Source organism: Musa acuminata, chromosome BXJ1-1 (assembly GCF_036884655.1).
Source record: "Musa acuminata AAA Group cultivar baxijiao chromosome BXJ1-1, Cavendish_Baxijiao_AAA, whole genome shotgun sequence".
Classification (NCBI taxonomy): domain Eukaryota; kingdom Viridiplantae; phylum Streptophyta; class Magnoliopsida; order Zingiberales; family Musaceae; genus Musa; species Musa acuminata.
Window position 1 is genome coordinate 7,187,271 of NC_088327.1, and position 15,573 is coordinate 7,202,843.

A 15,573-nucleotide genomic window follows, 5' to 3' on the forward strand; every position below is an offset into this window, starting at 1 on the left:
TGAACGAGTGAGTTGTTTCTTCTTGTTCTATAGGATGCCTTTCCATGTTCTTGATGAGGCTAATGGTTCCTCCTCAGGAACTAGAAGCGTGCAGAAGTCGACTTGAGATTCTGAGAGAAAGGAACTCCACGTTCAAAGAAGAGGTTGGTGGATTCTTCCTTCTTCTTTCTTCCCTTCTTGGTTACCTTTTTCTCTTCCTTTTCCGAAAAGGATTCACCTTCGCCGAAATCTCCCTTCAGCTGGCAAAGGCGGCTGCTGATCGCCGTGCACCTGGAACTCCATCTCCGCCAGCCACCGACAGCCGCGTCGGCTCGACAACCGCGTCCGGCCAGCAAATGCAAAGCGCGGGACTGCAAGGTGGCGCCAAGAATGGCGAGGAAGCGGAGGAGGGAGATAGATGAGATGCAGGGGAGAAGAAGATGCATGAAAGCAAGAACACTTCAAGTAATGCAGCCAAAGGATGTAGCAGAACTGATTCATACCAATAGGTTGTAATCTTCCAGCAATTGTCTCAACATAGCAAAGGTGTCAACGCCTTGGATTTCTAAACTGTCAGAGACGAAACGTACTGCATTACCAAGTGTTCTTGTTTTTGCTGGTATGAGGCTTCTTGGAAGACAAACTTTGAACCAAACTAGTCAAACGATTGTTCTTGTTTTTGCTGGTGTGAGGCTTCTTGAAAGACAAACTTTGAACCAAAGTAGTCAAACAACTGTTCTTGTTTTTGTTGGTGTGAGGCTTCTTGAAAGACAAATTTGATCCAAAGCAGTCAAACAACTGTTCTTGTTTTTGTTGGTGTGAGGCTTCTTGAAAGACAAATTTGATCCAAAGTAGTCAAACAACTGTTCTTGTTTTTGTTGGTGTGAGGCTTCTTGAAAGACAAATTTGATCCAAAGTAGTCAAGACTATCACCAGAAATTACTTAAAGCTATCGAATTACTCCATGTTGAGATTTACTCGGACAACACCTTACTCTAATGCCATGTCGAGATTTTTAATCAGATGTCAGAACTGCTATATATACATAGAGATTAAACAGCTATATATAGACATCGCTGATATTGAGTCGACACTCATATATACATCATTGATGTATCGAATTAACAAGGTGTGTGTCTAACGATAGATGTGATATGACAGCACATTATCCACATGTTAATTCAAAGCATTATTTAACCAAAGCAAAGACTATATCATAGCAGCCCATTTACCTCAACCTAAATCCTAATAAGACTCGCATTAGGACAACCCACACACAAATAGGGGCGGCCACCAAGTAAGGAGAGTACAACAATCCTATAAGAAAAGTACTAGTTGGACATGATCTATAAGAAAAGTCCTTAAACACTAAATACTTGAGGCAGACCATACCCTATAAAATAAGAATGTGCCCCCATCTAAGGGCATCTCAAAAGCATTCAAGTGGTGCCCCCCTTTTGAGAAGCCAAAAGGCCCTAAGCTGAGAGGAGAAGAGAAAGAGAGGAAGCGTTTGCAAGTTCTGCAGTCCTTCTTGCCTACAACCACATTATTATAGAGATCTTTTCCAACTTGTTGTCAACTTTAATAGCATCTAAAAAAGGCCTTTAGCAATAGCAAGAAGAAGAAGAAGAAGAGCCAAGAGACAACCAAGAAGTCCCACAGCCAGCCCTAGTTCCAGCTTGCGCCAAGAGTCGAGAGAAGAGGAGTTTCGAAAAGGATTTTGCCCTCCAGTCACAGCCCCTTCCTCCTCAAGAATCCTTACTCTAATGCCATGTAAGGATTCTTGAAAGACAAATGTGAACTAAAGTAGTCAAGCCTATCACCAGAAAACACTTGGAGCTAACTACTAGTAATGAAACTATATACCGCCACAAGTAATGTTACAAGACTGGTCGATTACTATGGATCATCACAAGTAACTACTATAATATTGTGGGACGTTGTATTTTGAATCCTTCTGCTGTCTCAAAAGCCATATCAAAACACAAATTTTAGAATTTCCAAAAGCCATTCCCAACTCCTGTTCAGGCACATAAGAAGCTCCCTAGATAACTAAGCAAAAAGACTCGAAAAATGTCCCTGATGCTCCAATAATAATCCACTTAAAACAAAATGCACTAGCATGCAATCGCACGTAATCCAAGTTAAACACATGTTACAAACCTGCCACAGAGATTAGGGGTTTGGCAGAGGGATTGGTGTATCTTAATCCAAGATGCAAGCAAACTTTACATTCGTATTCATAGTCCCCACGAGAACACAAGACAGGGGCTCTTCACTGTGTGAGCAACTTGGAGTCGCAAGCCACAATTTTCACTCTCTTGACTTGGTCGTGGCAGTCCTCGCTTTTGAAAACTGCATCTTGCAAGATGAATGTCCACACGTTGTCACAGAACCTATAGGTATGCAGATGACCCTGTAGAACAGTCTTGAGAAAATAAGGTTTCTTGATTACCAGGTTTAATCAGAAAAAACGGCAAAAATTAAAAATGAGGGCATGATAATGGTTTGATTTTATTCTATTAACATCCGTAATATTGGTCTAGCAGTGGGAGCTTATATATTGAGCAGAGAATAGGGAAGCCAACCATGGGCATACTTGGCATCTATCATGGGATTTGGATAGCAGAAAGTGCAGTATGGGCATGAGATAACACACAGCCGATTATAATATCAATAAACTACAGAATATTACTTAAGGGTCAAAATAACCACCTAATGATCGGATAGCTCTAAATGAAATAAATCTTCACATGATTAAAGGAACTGATGGACCTGAAAGATTGATAAGGGAAAAAAAAGGAAACTTCAGGCTTAAGAGGCAAGCAGTTGTCCATACAAAGCAAAACTGCAGGATAGGAACTCCCCTTTCAATAGCTCCATATGCATAATTTAGTTAATCCAGATAAGATCAGAAATAAAATATTTCTTTTACCACTTAACTACAATAATTTAGTGCAGAATTGGAGTATTGCATATTGCATGAGTGCAGGTGCACAGTGACCTACAGTATCTGCAGACAAGATGAGAATAGTTGGTACTCATGACACACAACAGTATGTTCAGTCAGTCAAACTTTCCATTCTGGTAGACTTGAATAAGCAAGATCAACTCATCTTCAGAAAAAATAATGCACATTTCAGAAATTTAGAAGGAAAGAAAAGTTCTTAACTAGTAGAAAACAGAAAGTCCTGAAAACAAGGTTTAGCAGCAAATCAGTTGATTCATTATATGTGCTGAATACATGCATATACCACATAGACAATTATTGAACCATATATATAAATTACCCAGAGATAAGCTCAAAATAAGAGATAGAATGTACTCAAGTAGAAAGATTGTTTCTTAGTCTCAAACAACCTCGGAATAAAAGATACAAGAGAGTACAGGGTAAAAGGACTTGACGGGTTAATTTAACAATTACCATTGATCTAGAATTTTTCATGGGATTTTAGAGTGTCAACTTGAAATACAAAAGTAATGTCATGAAGTGATCAAGGGGAACAAATGTCTGACTCCTAAAACATGTCAACAAACTAAACACATCAAACACGTAGAGAGAGTATGATATCATAAACACACCAATCCTTTGGGTTAATGCTTCTTTAAAAGGTTCATGCTCAAGTTTCAGATGCTAAGATAATCAAAGAAGCAATCAGCGGCAATGGTTTCAGGTGCTCACACAGACTAAAACCCTATTTGACCCCAAAAAGCTATGCTTCATCTGCTATTTAAGGCCCAAGATTTGACTGAAGTCGAAGCACAGAAAGTAACGTACATATCAGCCTGAGCCTCGTCTACTATTTCTCATTAATCACACAAGTTCAAGTCTAAGTGATGCCTGAACAGAGAGAATGAAAGCTATGTGATTTCATGAATATGTCCAAGAAGGTTCAGATTTCTTTTGGAAGAGTCCAGAGTCAGACCCAGTCCAGGATATTGGACTTTTTATGGGAATGGCATGACTGGGCGTGCAACATGCCAAGTTCAATTTTGGTCGAAGTTGAATAAAAAAAGAAAAAGATTCATGACTTGCTCTTGTATTCTTATGACAATTCTTTTAGTAATATTTTCTAATCCACAAATATATAACTAATATAAAAAATTACAGAAGAATACCTTTAGTAATGAAATTTGTGTAAATATTCATTCAGTGATTTAAATGACACAACATGCAATTAAAATATTTAAATGACTAGAATGATCCAGAGGCATATGTGCTCACAAGCATGGAGAACAACCAATTCTGGATGATGATGATTAGCATGGTCCAGAGGCATATATGATCACAAGCACGGATTGCCTTACTGAGGGAATAACCAATTCTGGATGATGACTAGCACAATCCAGAGGCAATAAATTAGCAATGAAGATATATGATCACATGCACATATTGCCTTACTCAGAGAGAACCAATTTGCACAGCATGTATTGGCAAAAAGAAAAGAGATACTTGATGCTTAGTGAGGCTGGAAGAAAGAAAATCCCTAGAGCTACTTGATGCTTCTTTCAATGAGAATGAGAGGCGTAAAGTTTGCTAGGGTAGCAGTACACTTCCCCAAGTTGATTGTCGAAAAGGTTCTTAGTATTCTTAAAAAAGATGCTTCTAGTTTGCTTCAACATTCACAACTATATTTAATGCAATTTTTCTGTTCAATCGGAAGAAAGGACAAACTTCAAGTCAATTAGTATCTTTCATCCATCAAAATTTATCTGTTGGAAATTTTAGGTTGAGTGATAGAATGTGAATCATGCATAATTTGTTTCAATAAAAAATTGTTAAAAACAGATGAAGGTTCAGCAGCAAAAGCATTTGGAATGAGAAATGATATTTCCTCGATATAATATTAAACTGGTCTTCGTAAGACCCTTGGCCACAAATTAAGTTCCTTTGGTCCCTATTCGTCGCAATTAACTGAATCAAGGCATTGGCCTAATGGTTGACATCCAATTTATTTTGAAAGATTTTGGGTTCAAATACTTGTAATGGTGATGTCGAAGAATTTGAGCTATATAATTTTATAGCTTGAGATCCATCTACCACTCTCCAGTATTAAAATGAAACACAGAAACTCATGAGTCAAGACCTCAGACGGATGTCACACTTAATATTTAGTGAGATAATAACACATTGGTCGTATGACATGTTGACACTAAAAGATTAAAGACAAAACTATCGTTAGAAGAATCAACTGTTGTCAATGTTAAATTAAAATATGAAATAAAAATTAATTTTAAAGAAGCAACAAAAGTAAAAGAGGCAATCAGAGGCACAAGTGAACTGGATATACATGACAAAGAATATGCCTAATAGCAAAAGTTTACCTTAATCGAAACCTTGCTCTTGACTTGCGTCTCCAAGGCATCTGTCATAGACTGTGAGGAGAACAAATTCAACGGAAAAAGAACTTAAAAGCATGACTGCTAAAATCTCCAAAAGAAAATTTTCCAGGGTTTAACTTAAATTTACCTTATCAAACTGCATAAGGACTTGGATAGCTAGCTCCGGGCTCAACGTACCGCTGGAAACCATCTCATCTAGGGTTTCTGTCAAGCACATGCCAATGGAGGACCTTCGGTACAATTCAAATGTGGCCATGGCCTATTCTAGCACTCCAATTAGCAAAAGTTATTTAGTAACAAAAGCTCAGGATTTCAAAACAAAGAAAAGCAAAAAGGCAACAATAAACAACTAGAAACAAAGAATGGGCTGGTATATTTTATTTTTTCTATTAAGTGGAGGTAGCAACTCTTTAACATATTAGAAATTGAACCGTAGCAGAAGATTAACATCATAAATAACAATAATAAAAACCACTAGAAAGACTTGACACCAAAAGGATGCTTTATATAATAAATGAGGGCTTCGGAATAACGACCAGCTCAAGAAGAAAAGTGAAAAGTGTAAGAAAGAAAGGGGGAAGTAGATATCGCACTTCCCTATGCCATGAAAGAGGCATTGACATAACAGCAAGCAAATGTTTAAAAAAGCAACCCAATTAGTAGACAATGTCAATTAGGAAAAGTTTTTCTAAAGACATCTTTGATATAGTTGAAGCATATTCCCAGAGCAAAGCCCGTCAGAGCATAATTACTTGCCGAATCAAGTAAGAAAGATATGCTCTTTCATCCAAAGAATAAACAGAAGAACGAATCCCCTTTTACATGGTAAAGTAGGATGGAGATAAAGACATGCATGAAACAAGCAACAGATCTTTGGTCTTCTAGACAATAAAAACAAAAAAAATATTTGTGTTTTATCTTCTGTTTTACAGAACATGTTTGGCAGTCACATCTTCATAACATGGACAGGCACAACCTAGAGCTTCTGTCTTTAATCTCCTTGTGCACACATGAATTATGTTTCAACAATCGTTATGTGCACATTAGGCATTTGTAAATCAAGAAGCCAAGCAAATCCAGTTATAAAAATTTAAGTGACTAATAAAGATCTATGATGGACATTTTACAATGCAGACACCTGCAATTTTGAGTTTAGAATGGCAATTAAATTAGAGAACATCGTATCAATAATGTCATAAAACCATACCAGTTCTAAAAATGTAACCACACTTAAGTTTAAACATCACAGAGCATATACAACCATGGGGTTTACTGAATATGAGTAGGTGAAAATACTTGTTTGAATTGGCACTTCCTCAATCATGATTACAAGCATCATGATCAAAATTATGTAAAGAAAGCTAGATAATATAAAATCTTCATCCTTCAATATACCATGTGCTTCGTCCTCTAAAAACCACTCATAAGCCTCCAGTCATCACATGTCAAAATAGTAACCAAATAATGGCAAACCAATCAGAGACTTGAATACAATAAGGATCGCGTTTTTTACGAATGTAGTATCACATGCCACGATCTCGCAGCAAAGACTAACTCTATCGAGTCTAAAAAGAAACCGTAATTAACATTCAAGTAGTCGAACAACACAAAGAACCACAAATCAAACGCTACAACCGAGACATCTTCCCAAACCCATCAAATCAAAGCATAGTTGGCTTTTTTTGGGTCATCCAAATCGAACTAACGCCAAACCAAAATCCACGACCAAAAAAAACAAAATAAGAACTAAAACAAGGGGCTTCCGTTCCCGCGAGTAAGACGGAGGAAAAGGGAGAAGAAACGGAAGGAAATGACCTCGGATCGCGAGATCTCGAGCTAAAACTCGAATGCCGAAACCCTAATCGCCTCAGGACGAGGACGGGGCCGGATTCCCAGGGGCTTGGGGCGATGGTCAAAGAGAGCTCGGCACGAGGGCGAGCTCGAAGAAGGAGAGGAAGAGAGGAACGCAGCGAGAGATCGGCGTCCAACGGGGGATTTCAAACGGAGGATTATATAAGCGATGGCATCGGAGAGGAAGATATATACATAGAGAGAAAAAGGACGCCTGGAGGGACTCTTTAATTTCATCGTTCGCACACTAAATCTGTGCGGTGGGAAGATCCACCGTCCGTTTGATCAATCTAATCGATCCTGGACGTCCGAGCTCAGTGATGCGATCATGCGTGGCTCTTGGACGCATGACTGCGACCCCGAGTCGACCCGGGTCGACTCTGTAGCAGTGCTGCAAACTCGGACGAGTAGGTCGACTCGAATCGGGCGTCAGGTTATTGTGGACAAGAAAAGCCATAAATATAAACCACAAGTCAAACTGGGTTTAGACATTTGCAACGAGTTCTCTATAACGGCTTTGGTGGCCGCATGGTTTCCATAAGAATCGTCGTCTTGGTGTATGCAAAATGCTTGGAATGAATATACCTTTGTCATCGGCCCGTCCAACTCCGATGACCACTGCTCATGCCCACCGTTGTGGTGGCGCAGGCGGTGATGACGATGTCAACGACCCGTCCCGCCGCAAGCAGAGCACACAGTCGACACCGACCCCGTATTCCCGGCGGAGGAGGAAGACGAAAAAGATGGCGTTGGTATTCCACCTACGCAAGCGCCGAGGAAGTACGAAGGGGCGGCTCCAGGAGGAAAGCACAACAGACAAGGAGAAGCAGTGGGGAGACGAATTGGACCGGGGAACAGGCGGACAAGGAGGAGGAGGAGGGAGAAGAAGGTGCCGCGGAGGCACCAACGGCGTCAGGAGGAGCGGTCGAGGGGACTCGGGAAGCATAATACTAGCAATATTATCATCTTATCCTAATAATTGATTTGATGAAAATGAAATGAGTTATAATACTTGATCATCGATTAAATATAAAAAAAAAAAATATTTTATTTTAAAATTATAAAAAATATATATATAAATTTATACTAAATATTTTAAAATTATGTACTTTGTGAATTGATTTAACGAAAAATATCTTGATTACACTTGATAATCCGAATGGATCCAATTTCAATCAACTTGGTTGAAATGAATGGACTCATGAATTTGTGACTTGAAATAGTCTGATTATAATAAAAATTTAAAATTTTAAAAAAATATCTCTTGATAAAATCAAATATAAGGGTGCTACAAAGATAAAACTCATTACTAAGAATTTTTATTTTTCTTTGGTAAATTGCCCCATTACTGTTACAGACCAATATCATCGATCATCGTTAGGAAAGTGGGAGGTCTATCAATGGATTTCCTAACAGACATCAACCCGCAAATAATCTCGCTCTGAGAATTGCCAATACCTAAATGCAGTGAACTTTCTTGTTGATGACAGACTGGTTTTGCTTGTGCTATCATGTGGATTGCGATGACGGATGGGATAGCTTCATACTGAAACTACTTGTTGAGTTGGAAGTATGTGTTACAGAGAACCAAATGTTCGACCTAAATTTCTTGTGATAATTAAATCACGACATTTTTGTATGAAATTATTCAGGTTTCATCGGAAACCTACCTTTTCTTAGATTTTATATCAAGATGTGGAACTGAGGTTAGAGTCATCAAGTTGGAACTCATGACAAAATGTTGAACCCACAAAACATCCATGCAAGAGTATGATTCAGGTTTAGAGTTTAAAACACACATTTTACACAAAAAAAGAGCTACCTCAAACTATGTAATGAAACTACCATATGCTGCCACAAGTAATGTTACAAGATGATAAGTGGATTACTACGATCATCACAAGTAACTACTAGAATATTGTGCGCCATTGTATTTTGAATCCTTTTACTGTGTCTCAAAAGCCATATCAAAACACACATTTTGGAATTTCCAAAAGCCATTAGCAACTCCTGTTCATGCACATAATAAGCTCCCTAGATAACTAAGCAAAAAAGACTCCAAAAATGTCCCTGATGCTCCAATAATAATCCACCAAAATGCAGTAGTATGCAATCGCACGTAATTCAAGTTAAATACATGTTACAAACCTGCCACAGAGATTAGGAGTTTGGCAGAGGGATTGGTGTATCTTAATCCAAGATGCAAGCAAACTTTACATTCGTACTCATAGTCCCCACGAGAACACAAGACAGGGGCTCTTCACTGTGTGAGCAACTTGGAGTCGCAAGCCACAATCTTCACTCTCTTGACTTGGTCGTGGCAGTCCTCGCTTTTGAAAACTGCATCTTGCAAGATGAATGTCCACACATTGTCACAGAACCTATAAGTGTGCAGATGACCCTGTAGAACAGTCTTGAGAAAATAAGGTTTCTTGATTACCAGGTTTAATCAGAAAAAAAAAAAGGCAAAACTTAAACATGAGGGCATGATAATGGTTTGACTTTATTCTATAACTTGCATAATATTGGTCTAACAGTGGGAGCTTAAATCTTGACCAGAGAATAGAGAGGCCAACTATGGGCATACTTGGCATCTATCATGGGATTTGGATAAGTAGAAAGCACAGAATAGGCATGAGATAACACATAGCCGACTATAATGTCAATAAACTACAGAATATTACTTAACGGTCAAAATAACCACCTATGATCGGATAGCTCTAAATGAAATAAATCTTCACATGATAAAAGGGACTGATGGACCTGAAAGATTGATAAGGGAAAAAAGGAAACTTCAGGTTTAAGAGGTAAGCAGTAGTACATATACTGCAAAATCTGCAGGATGGGAACTCCCATTTCAATAGCTCCATATGCATAATTTAGTTAAGCCAGATAAGATCAGAACTAAAATATGTCTTTTACCACTTAACTAGGATGATTTAGTCCAGAATTGGAGTATTGCATATTGCATGAGTGCAGGTGCACAGTGAACTACAGTATATGCAGACATGATGAAAATAGTTGGTACTCATGACACACAACAGGCTGTTAAGTCAGTCAAAGTTTCCAGTCTGGTGGACTTGAATAAGCGAGATCAACTCATCTTCAGAAAAAACCATGCACATTTCAGAAATTTAGAAGGAAAGAAAAGTTCTTAACTAGTAGAAAACAGAATGTCCTGGAAACAAGGTTTAGCAGGAAATCTGTTGATTCATTATATGCGCTAAATGCATGCATATACCACATAGACAACTAGTGAACCATATATATAAATTACCCACAGATAAGCATAAAACAAGAGACAGAATGTCCTCAAGTACAACAACTTTGGTCCAATAACAATGATATATATGTATACACATACACACACACATCATTGTCACCAAACAAACAAAAAGTCACTTACCTAATGATATTTCATTTCCAAATTGTTAATAAAATGAAGAAAGATTGTTTCTCAGTCTCAGACAACCTAGGGATAAAAGATACAAGAGAGTACAGGGTACAAGGACTTGACGGGTCAATTTATCAATTACCTTTGATCTAGAATTTATCATGGGATTTTATAGTGTCAGCTTAAAATACAAAAGTAACGTCATAAAGTGATCCGGATGAACAAATGTATGACTCCTAAAACATGTCAACAAACTACACACACCAAACACGTAGAGAGAGTATCATATCATAAATACACCAATCCTTTGGTTTAATGCTACTTTAAAAGGTTCACACTCAAGTTTCAGATGCTAAGATAATCAAAGAAGTAATAAGCAGCAAAGGTTTCAGGTGCTCACACAGACTAAAACCCTATTTGACCTGAAAAGGCGATGCTTCATCTGCTATTTAAGGCCCAAGAATTGACTGAAGCTCAAGCAAAGAAAGTGACGTACATATCAGCCTGAGCCTCGTCTACTATTTCTCATGAATCACACAAGTTCAAGTCTAAGCGATGCCTCAACAGAGAGAATGAAAGCTATGTGATTTCATGAATATGTCCAAGAAGGTTCAGATTTCTTCTGGAAGAGTCCAGAGTCAGGCCCAGTCCAGGATATTGGACTTGTTATGGGAATGGCATGACTGGGCAAGCAACATGGCAAGTTCAATTTTGGTAGAAGTTGAATGAAAAAAGAAAAAGATTCATAACTTGCTCTTGGATTATTATGACAATTCTTTTAGTAATATTTTCTAATCCACAAATATAAAAGTAATATAACAAATTACAGAAGAATACCTTTAGTAATGAAATTTGTGTAAATATTCATTCAGTGATTTAAATGACACAACTAGAAAAATGACTAGAATGAGATCACAACCGCTGATCGCCTTACTGGGGGAACAATCAATCTTGCAAAATGACTAGAATGATCCAGAGGCATATGTGCTCACAAGCATCGAGAACAACCAATTCTGGATGATGATGACTAGCATGGTCCAGAGGCATATATGATCACAAGCACGGATTGCCTTACTGAGGGAATAACTAATTCTGGATGATGACTAGCATAATCCAGAGGCTATTAAATTAGCAATGAAGATATGTGATCACATGCACATATTGCCTTACTCGGAGAGAACCAATTTTCACAGCATGTATTGGCAAAAAGAAAAGAGATACTTGATGTTTAGAGAGGCTGGAAGAAAGAAAATCCCTAGAGCTACCTGATGCTTCTTTCAATGAGAATGAGAGGTGTAAAGTTTGCTAGGGTAGCAGTACACTTCCCCAAGTTGATTGTTGAAAAGATTATTAGTATTCTTAAAAAAGAAGCTTCTAGTTTGCTTCAACATTTACAACTATATTTAATGCAATTTTGCTGTTCAATCGGAAGAAAGGACAAGCTTCAAGTCAATTAGTATCTTTTATTCATCAAAATTTATCTGTTGGAAATTTTAGGTTGAGTAATAGAATGTGAATCTTGCATAATTTGTTTCGATAAAAAATTGTTAACAACAGATGAAGCTTCAGCAGCAAATGCATTTGGAATGAGAAACGATATTTCCTTGATATAATATTAAACTGGTCTTCGAAGGACCCTTGGCCACATATTAAGTTCTTTTGGTCCCTATTCGTCACAATTAACTGAATCAAGGCATTGGCCTAATGGTTGACATCCAATTTATTTTGAAAGATTTTGGGTTCAAATACTTGTAATGGTGATGTCGAAGAATTTGAGCCATATAATTTTACAGCTTGAGATCCATCTACCACTCTCCAGTATTAAAATGAAACACAGAAACTCATGAGTCAAGGCCTCAGACAGACGTCACACTTAATATTTAGTGAGATAATAACACATTGGCCGTATGACATGATACTAAAAGGTTAAAGACAAAACTATTGTTAGAAGAATCAATAGTTGTCATTGTTAAATTAAAATATTAAATAAAAATGAATTTTAAAGAAGCAACAAAAGTAAAAGAGGCAATCAGAGGCACAAGTGAACTGGATATACATGACAAAGAATATGCCTAATAGCAAAAGTTTACCTTAATCGAAACCTTGCTCTTGACTTGCGTCTCCAAGGCATCTGTCATAGACTGTGAGGAGAACAAATTCAAAGGAAAAAGAACTTAAAAGCATGACTGCCAAAATCTCCAAAAGAAATTTGTCCAGGGTTTAAATTAAATTTACCTTATCAAACTGCATAAGGACTTGGATAGCTAGCTCCGGGCTCAACGTACCGCCGGAAACCATCTCATCTAGGGTTTCTGTCAAGCACATGCCAATGGAGGACCTTCGGTACAATTCAAATGTGGCCATGGCCTATTCTAGCACTCCAATTCGCAAAATTTATTTAGTAACAAAAGCTCAGGATTTCAAAACAAAGAAAAGCAAAAAGGCAACAATAAACAACTAGAAACAAAGAATAGGTTGGTATATTTTATTTTTTCTAGCCAATTCTAGCACTCCAATTAGCAAAGGTTATCTAGTAACAAAAGCTCAGGAATTCAAAACAAATTAAAGCAAAAAGGCAAAGATAAACAACTAGAAACAAAGAATAGGTTGGTATATTTTATTTTTTCTATTAAGTGGAGGCAGCAACTCTTTAACATATTAGAAATTGACCTGTAGCAGAATATTAACATCATAAATAACCATAATAAAAACCACTGAGACTTGACAAAAAAAGGATGCTTTATATAATAAATGACGGCTTCGGAATAACTACCAGTTCAAGAAGGAAAAGTGATAAAAGTGTAAGAAAGACATGGGGAAGTAGATATTGCACTTCCCTATGCCATGAAAGAGGCATTGACACAATGTCAAAGCAACCCAATTAGTAGACAATTTCAATTAGGAAAAGGTCTTCTAAATATATATTTGATATAGTTGAAGAATATTCCCAGAGCAAAGCCCGTCATAGCATAATTACTTGCCGAATCATGTAAGAAAGATATGCTCTTTCATCCAAAGAATAAACAGAAGAACGAAACCCCTTTTACATGGTAAAGTGGGATGGAGATAAAAACATGCATGAAACAAGTAATAAAACTTTGGTCTTCTTGAGACTAAAAACAAAAAAAAGATTTGTGTTTTATCTTCTGTTTTACAGAACATGTTTGGCAGTCACATCTTCATAACAAGGACAAGCACAACCTAGATCTTCAATCTTTAATCTCCTTGTGCATACACGAATTATGTTTCAACAATCGTTAAGTACACATTTGGAATTTGTAAATCAAGAGGACAAGCAAATCCAGTTATAAAAATTGAAGTGATTAATAAAGATCTATGATGGACATTTTACAATGCAGACACCTGCAATTTTGAGTTTCTAATGACAATTAGATAACAGATCATCGTATCAATAATGTCATAAAACCATACCAGTTCTAAAAATGTAACCACACCTAAGTTTAGACATCACAGAGCATATACAACCATGGGGTTTACTGAATTTGAATAGGTGAAAATACTTGTTTGAAGTGGCACTTACTCCATCATGATTACAAGCATCACGATCAAAAATATGTAAAGAAAGCTAGATAATATAAAATCTTCATCCTTCAATATACCATGTGCTTCGTCCTCTAAAAACCACTCATAAGCCTCCAGTCATCACATGTCAAAATATTAACCAAATAATGGCAAACCAATCAGAGACTTGAATACAATAAGGATCGCGTTTTTTGCGAATGAAGTATCACATGCCACGATCTCGCAGCAAAGACTAACTCTATCGAGTCTAAAAAGAAACCGTAATTAACATTCAAGTAGTCGAACAACACAAAGAACCACAAATCAAACGCTACAACCGAGACATCTTCCCAAGCCCATCAAATCAAAGCATAGTTGGCTTTTTTTGGGTCATCCAAATCGAACTAACGCCAAACCAAAATCCACGACCAAAAAAATCAAAATAAGAACTAAAACAAGGGGCTTCGGTTCCCGCGGGTAAGACGGACGAAAAGGGAGAAGAAAAGGAATGAAACGACCTCGGATCGCGAGATCTCGGGCTAAAACTCGAATGTCGAAACCCTAATCGCCTCTGGACGAGGACGGTGGCCGATTCCCAAGGGCCTGGGGCGATGGTCAAATAGAGCTCGGCAAGAGGGCGAGCTCGAAGGAGAGGAAGATAGAAACGCAGTACGAGAGATCGGTGACCAATGGGGGATTTCAAATCGAGGGTTATATAGGCGATGGCATCGTTGAGGAAGAGATATAAATAGAGCAAGAGAGAGAGAGAAACGATGCCTGGAGGGAATCTTTTCTTTCGTTGTTCGCACACGAATTTTGTGCGGTGGGCTGATCCACCGTTCATTTTATCAATCTAATGGATCCTGGCCGTCCGAGCTCCGCGCTGCGATCATGTGTGGCTCTTGGTCGCATGACTGCGACTCCGAGTCGGCCCAGGTCGACTCTGCAGCAGTGCGGCAAACTCGGACGAGTAGGTCGACTCGACTCGGGCAAACTCTGTGTTAGTCCATTGTGGACAACAAAGCTTACCACAAGTCAAACTGGGTTTAGACATCTGCAACGAGTTCTCTATAACGGCTTTGGTGGCCGCATGGTTTCCATAGGAATCGTCGTCTTATTGTATGCAAAATGCTTTGAATGAATATAACTTTGTCATCGGCCCGTCCAACTCCGATGACCACTGCGCATGCCCACCGTTCTGGTGGCGCTGCGCGGTGATGACGATGCCAACGACCCGTCCCGCCTCAAGCAGACCCACACCGTCGACGCCATCCTTCGTCGGGACGCCGTCCCCGCCCGCGCTCCGCACCATTGCTACGTCTCCGGCACGGCCATATGAGATCCCACCCGCCGCGGAAGTGGCGCGGGGCGGTCCCGCCGTCCGTGCGCTCCGGGTTCGAGCAAGAGGCCGCGGACTCCTTGCTCCTGCTATCGGGCTTGGGGATAGCGCAGCACAGGAAAGTACATCTGCGACGGGTGCAAAC

General features: G+C 38.6%; 2 protein-coding genes across 3 annotated transcripts; both read right to left on the reverse strand.

Annotated features, from left to right (window-relative positions):
- Positions 1 to 2,045: 2,045 nt before the first annotated feature.
- On the reverse strand, positions 2,046 to 7,372 carry LOC103984368 (transcription initiation factor IIA subunit 2). Of its 2 annotated transcripts, none has more exons than XM_065154414.1 (4): positions 7,138 to 7,372; positions 5,450 to 5,586; positions 5,305 to 5,355; positions 2,046 to 2,395 (listed from the first exon to the last, which is right to left on the reverse strand). In XM_065154414.1, the coding sequence occupies exons 2-4, from the start codon at positions 5,576 to 5,578 to the stop codon at positions 2,255 to 2,257; spliced, it is 321 nt and encodes a 106-aa protein (XP_065010486.1). In that variant the 5' UTR covers positions 5,579 to 5,586; positions 7,138 to 7,372; the 3' UTR covers positions 2,046 to 2,254. The 2 variants fall into 2 exon arrangements, with proteins under 2 accessions (XP_065010486.1, XP_009400128.1); XM_009401853.3 differs by having other exon boundaries at positions 5,450 to 5,581; positions 7,138 to 7,362.
- A 1,886-nt stretch (positions 7,373 to 9,258) lies between these two features.
- Positions 9,259 to 14,815, reverse strand: LOC103984356 (transcription initiation factor IIA subunit 2). Its single transcript, XM_009401843.3, has 4 exons — positions 14,608 to 14,815; positions 12,803 to 12,934; positions 12,658 to 12,708; positions 9,259 to 9,574 (listed from the first exon to the last, which is right to left on the reverse strand). Exons 2-4 carry the CDS (start codon positions 12,929 to 12,931, stop codon positions 9,434 to 9,436), a joined length of 321 nt encoding a protein of 106 aa, XP_009400118.1. The 5' UTR covers positions 12,932 to 12,934; positions 14,608 to 14,815; the 3' UTR covers positions 9,259 to 9,433.
- Positions 14,816 to 15,573: the final 758 nt, after the last annotated feature.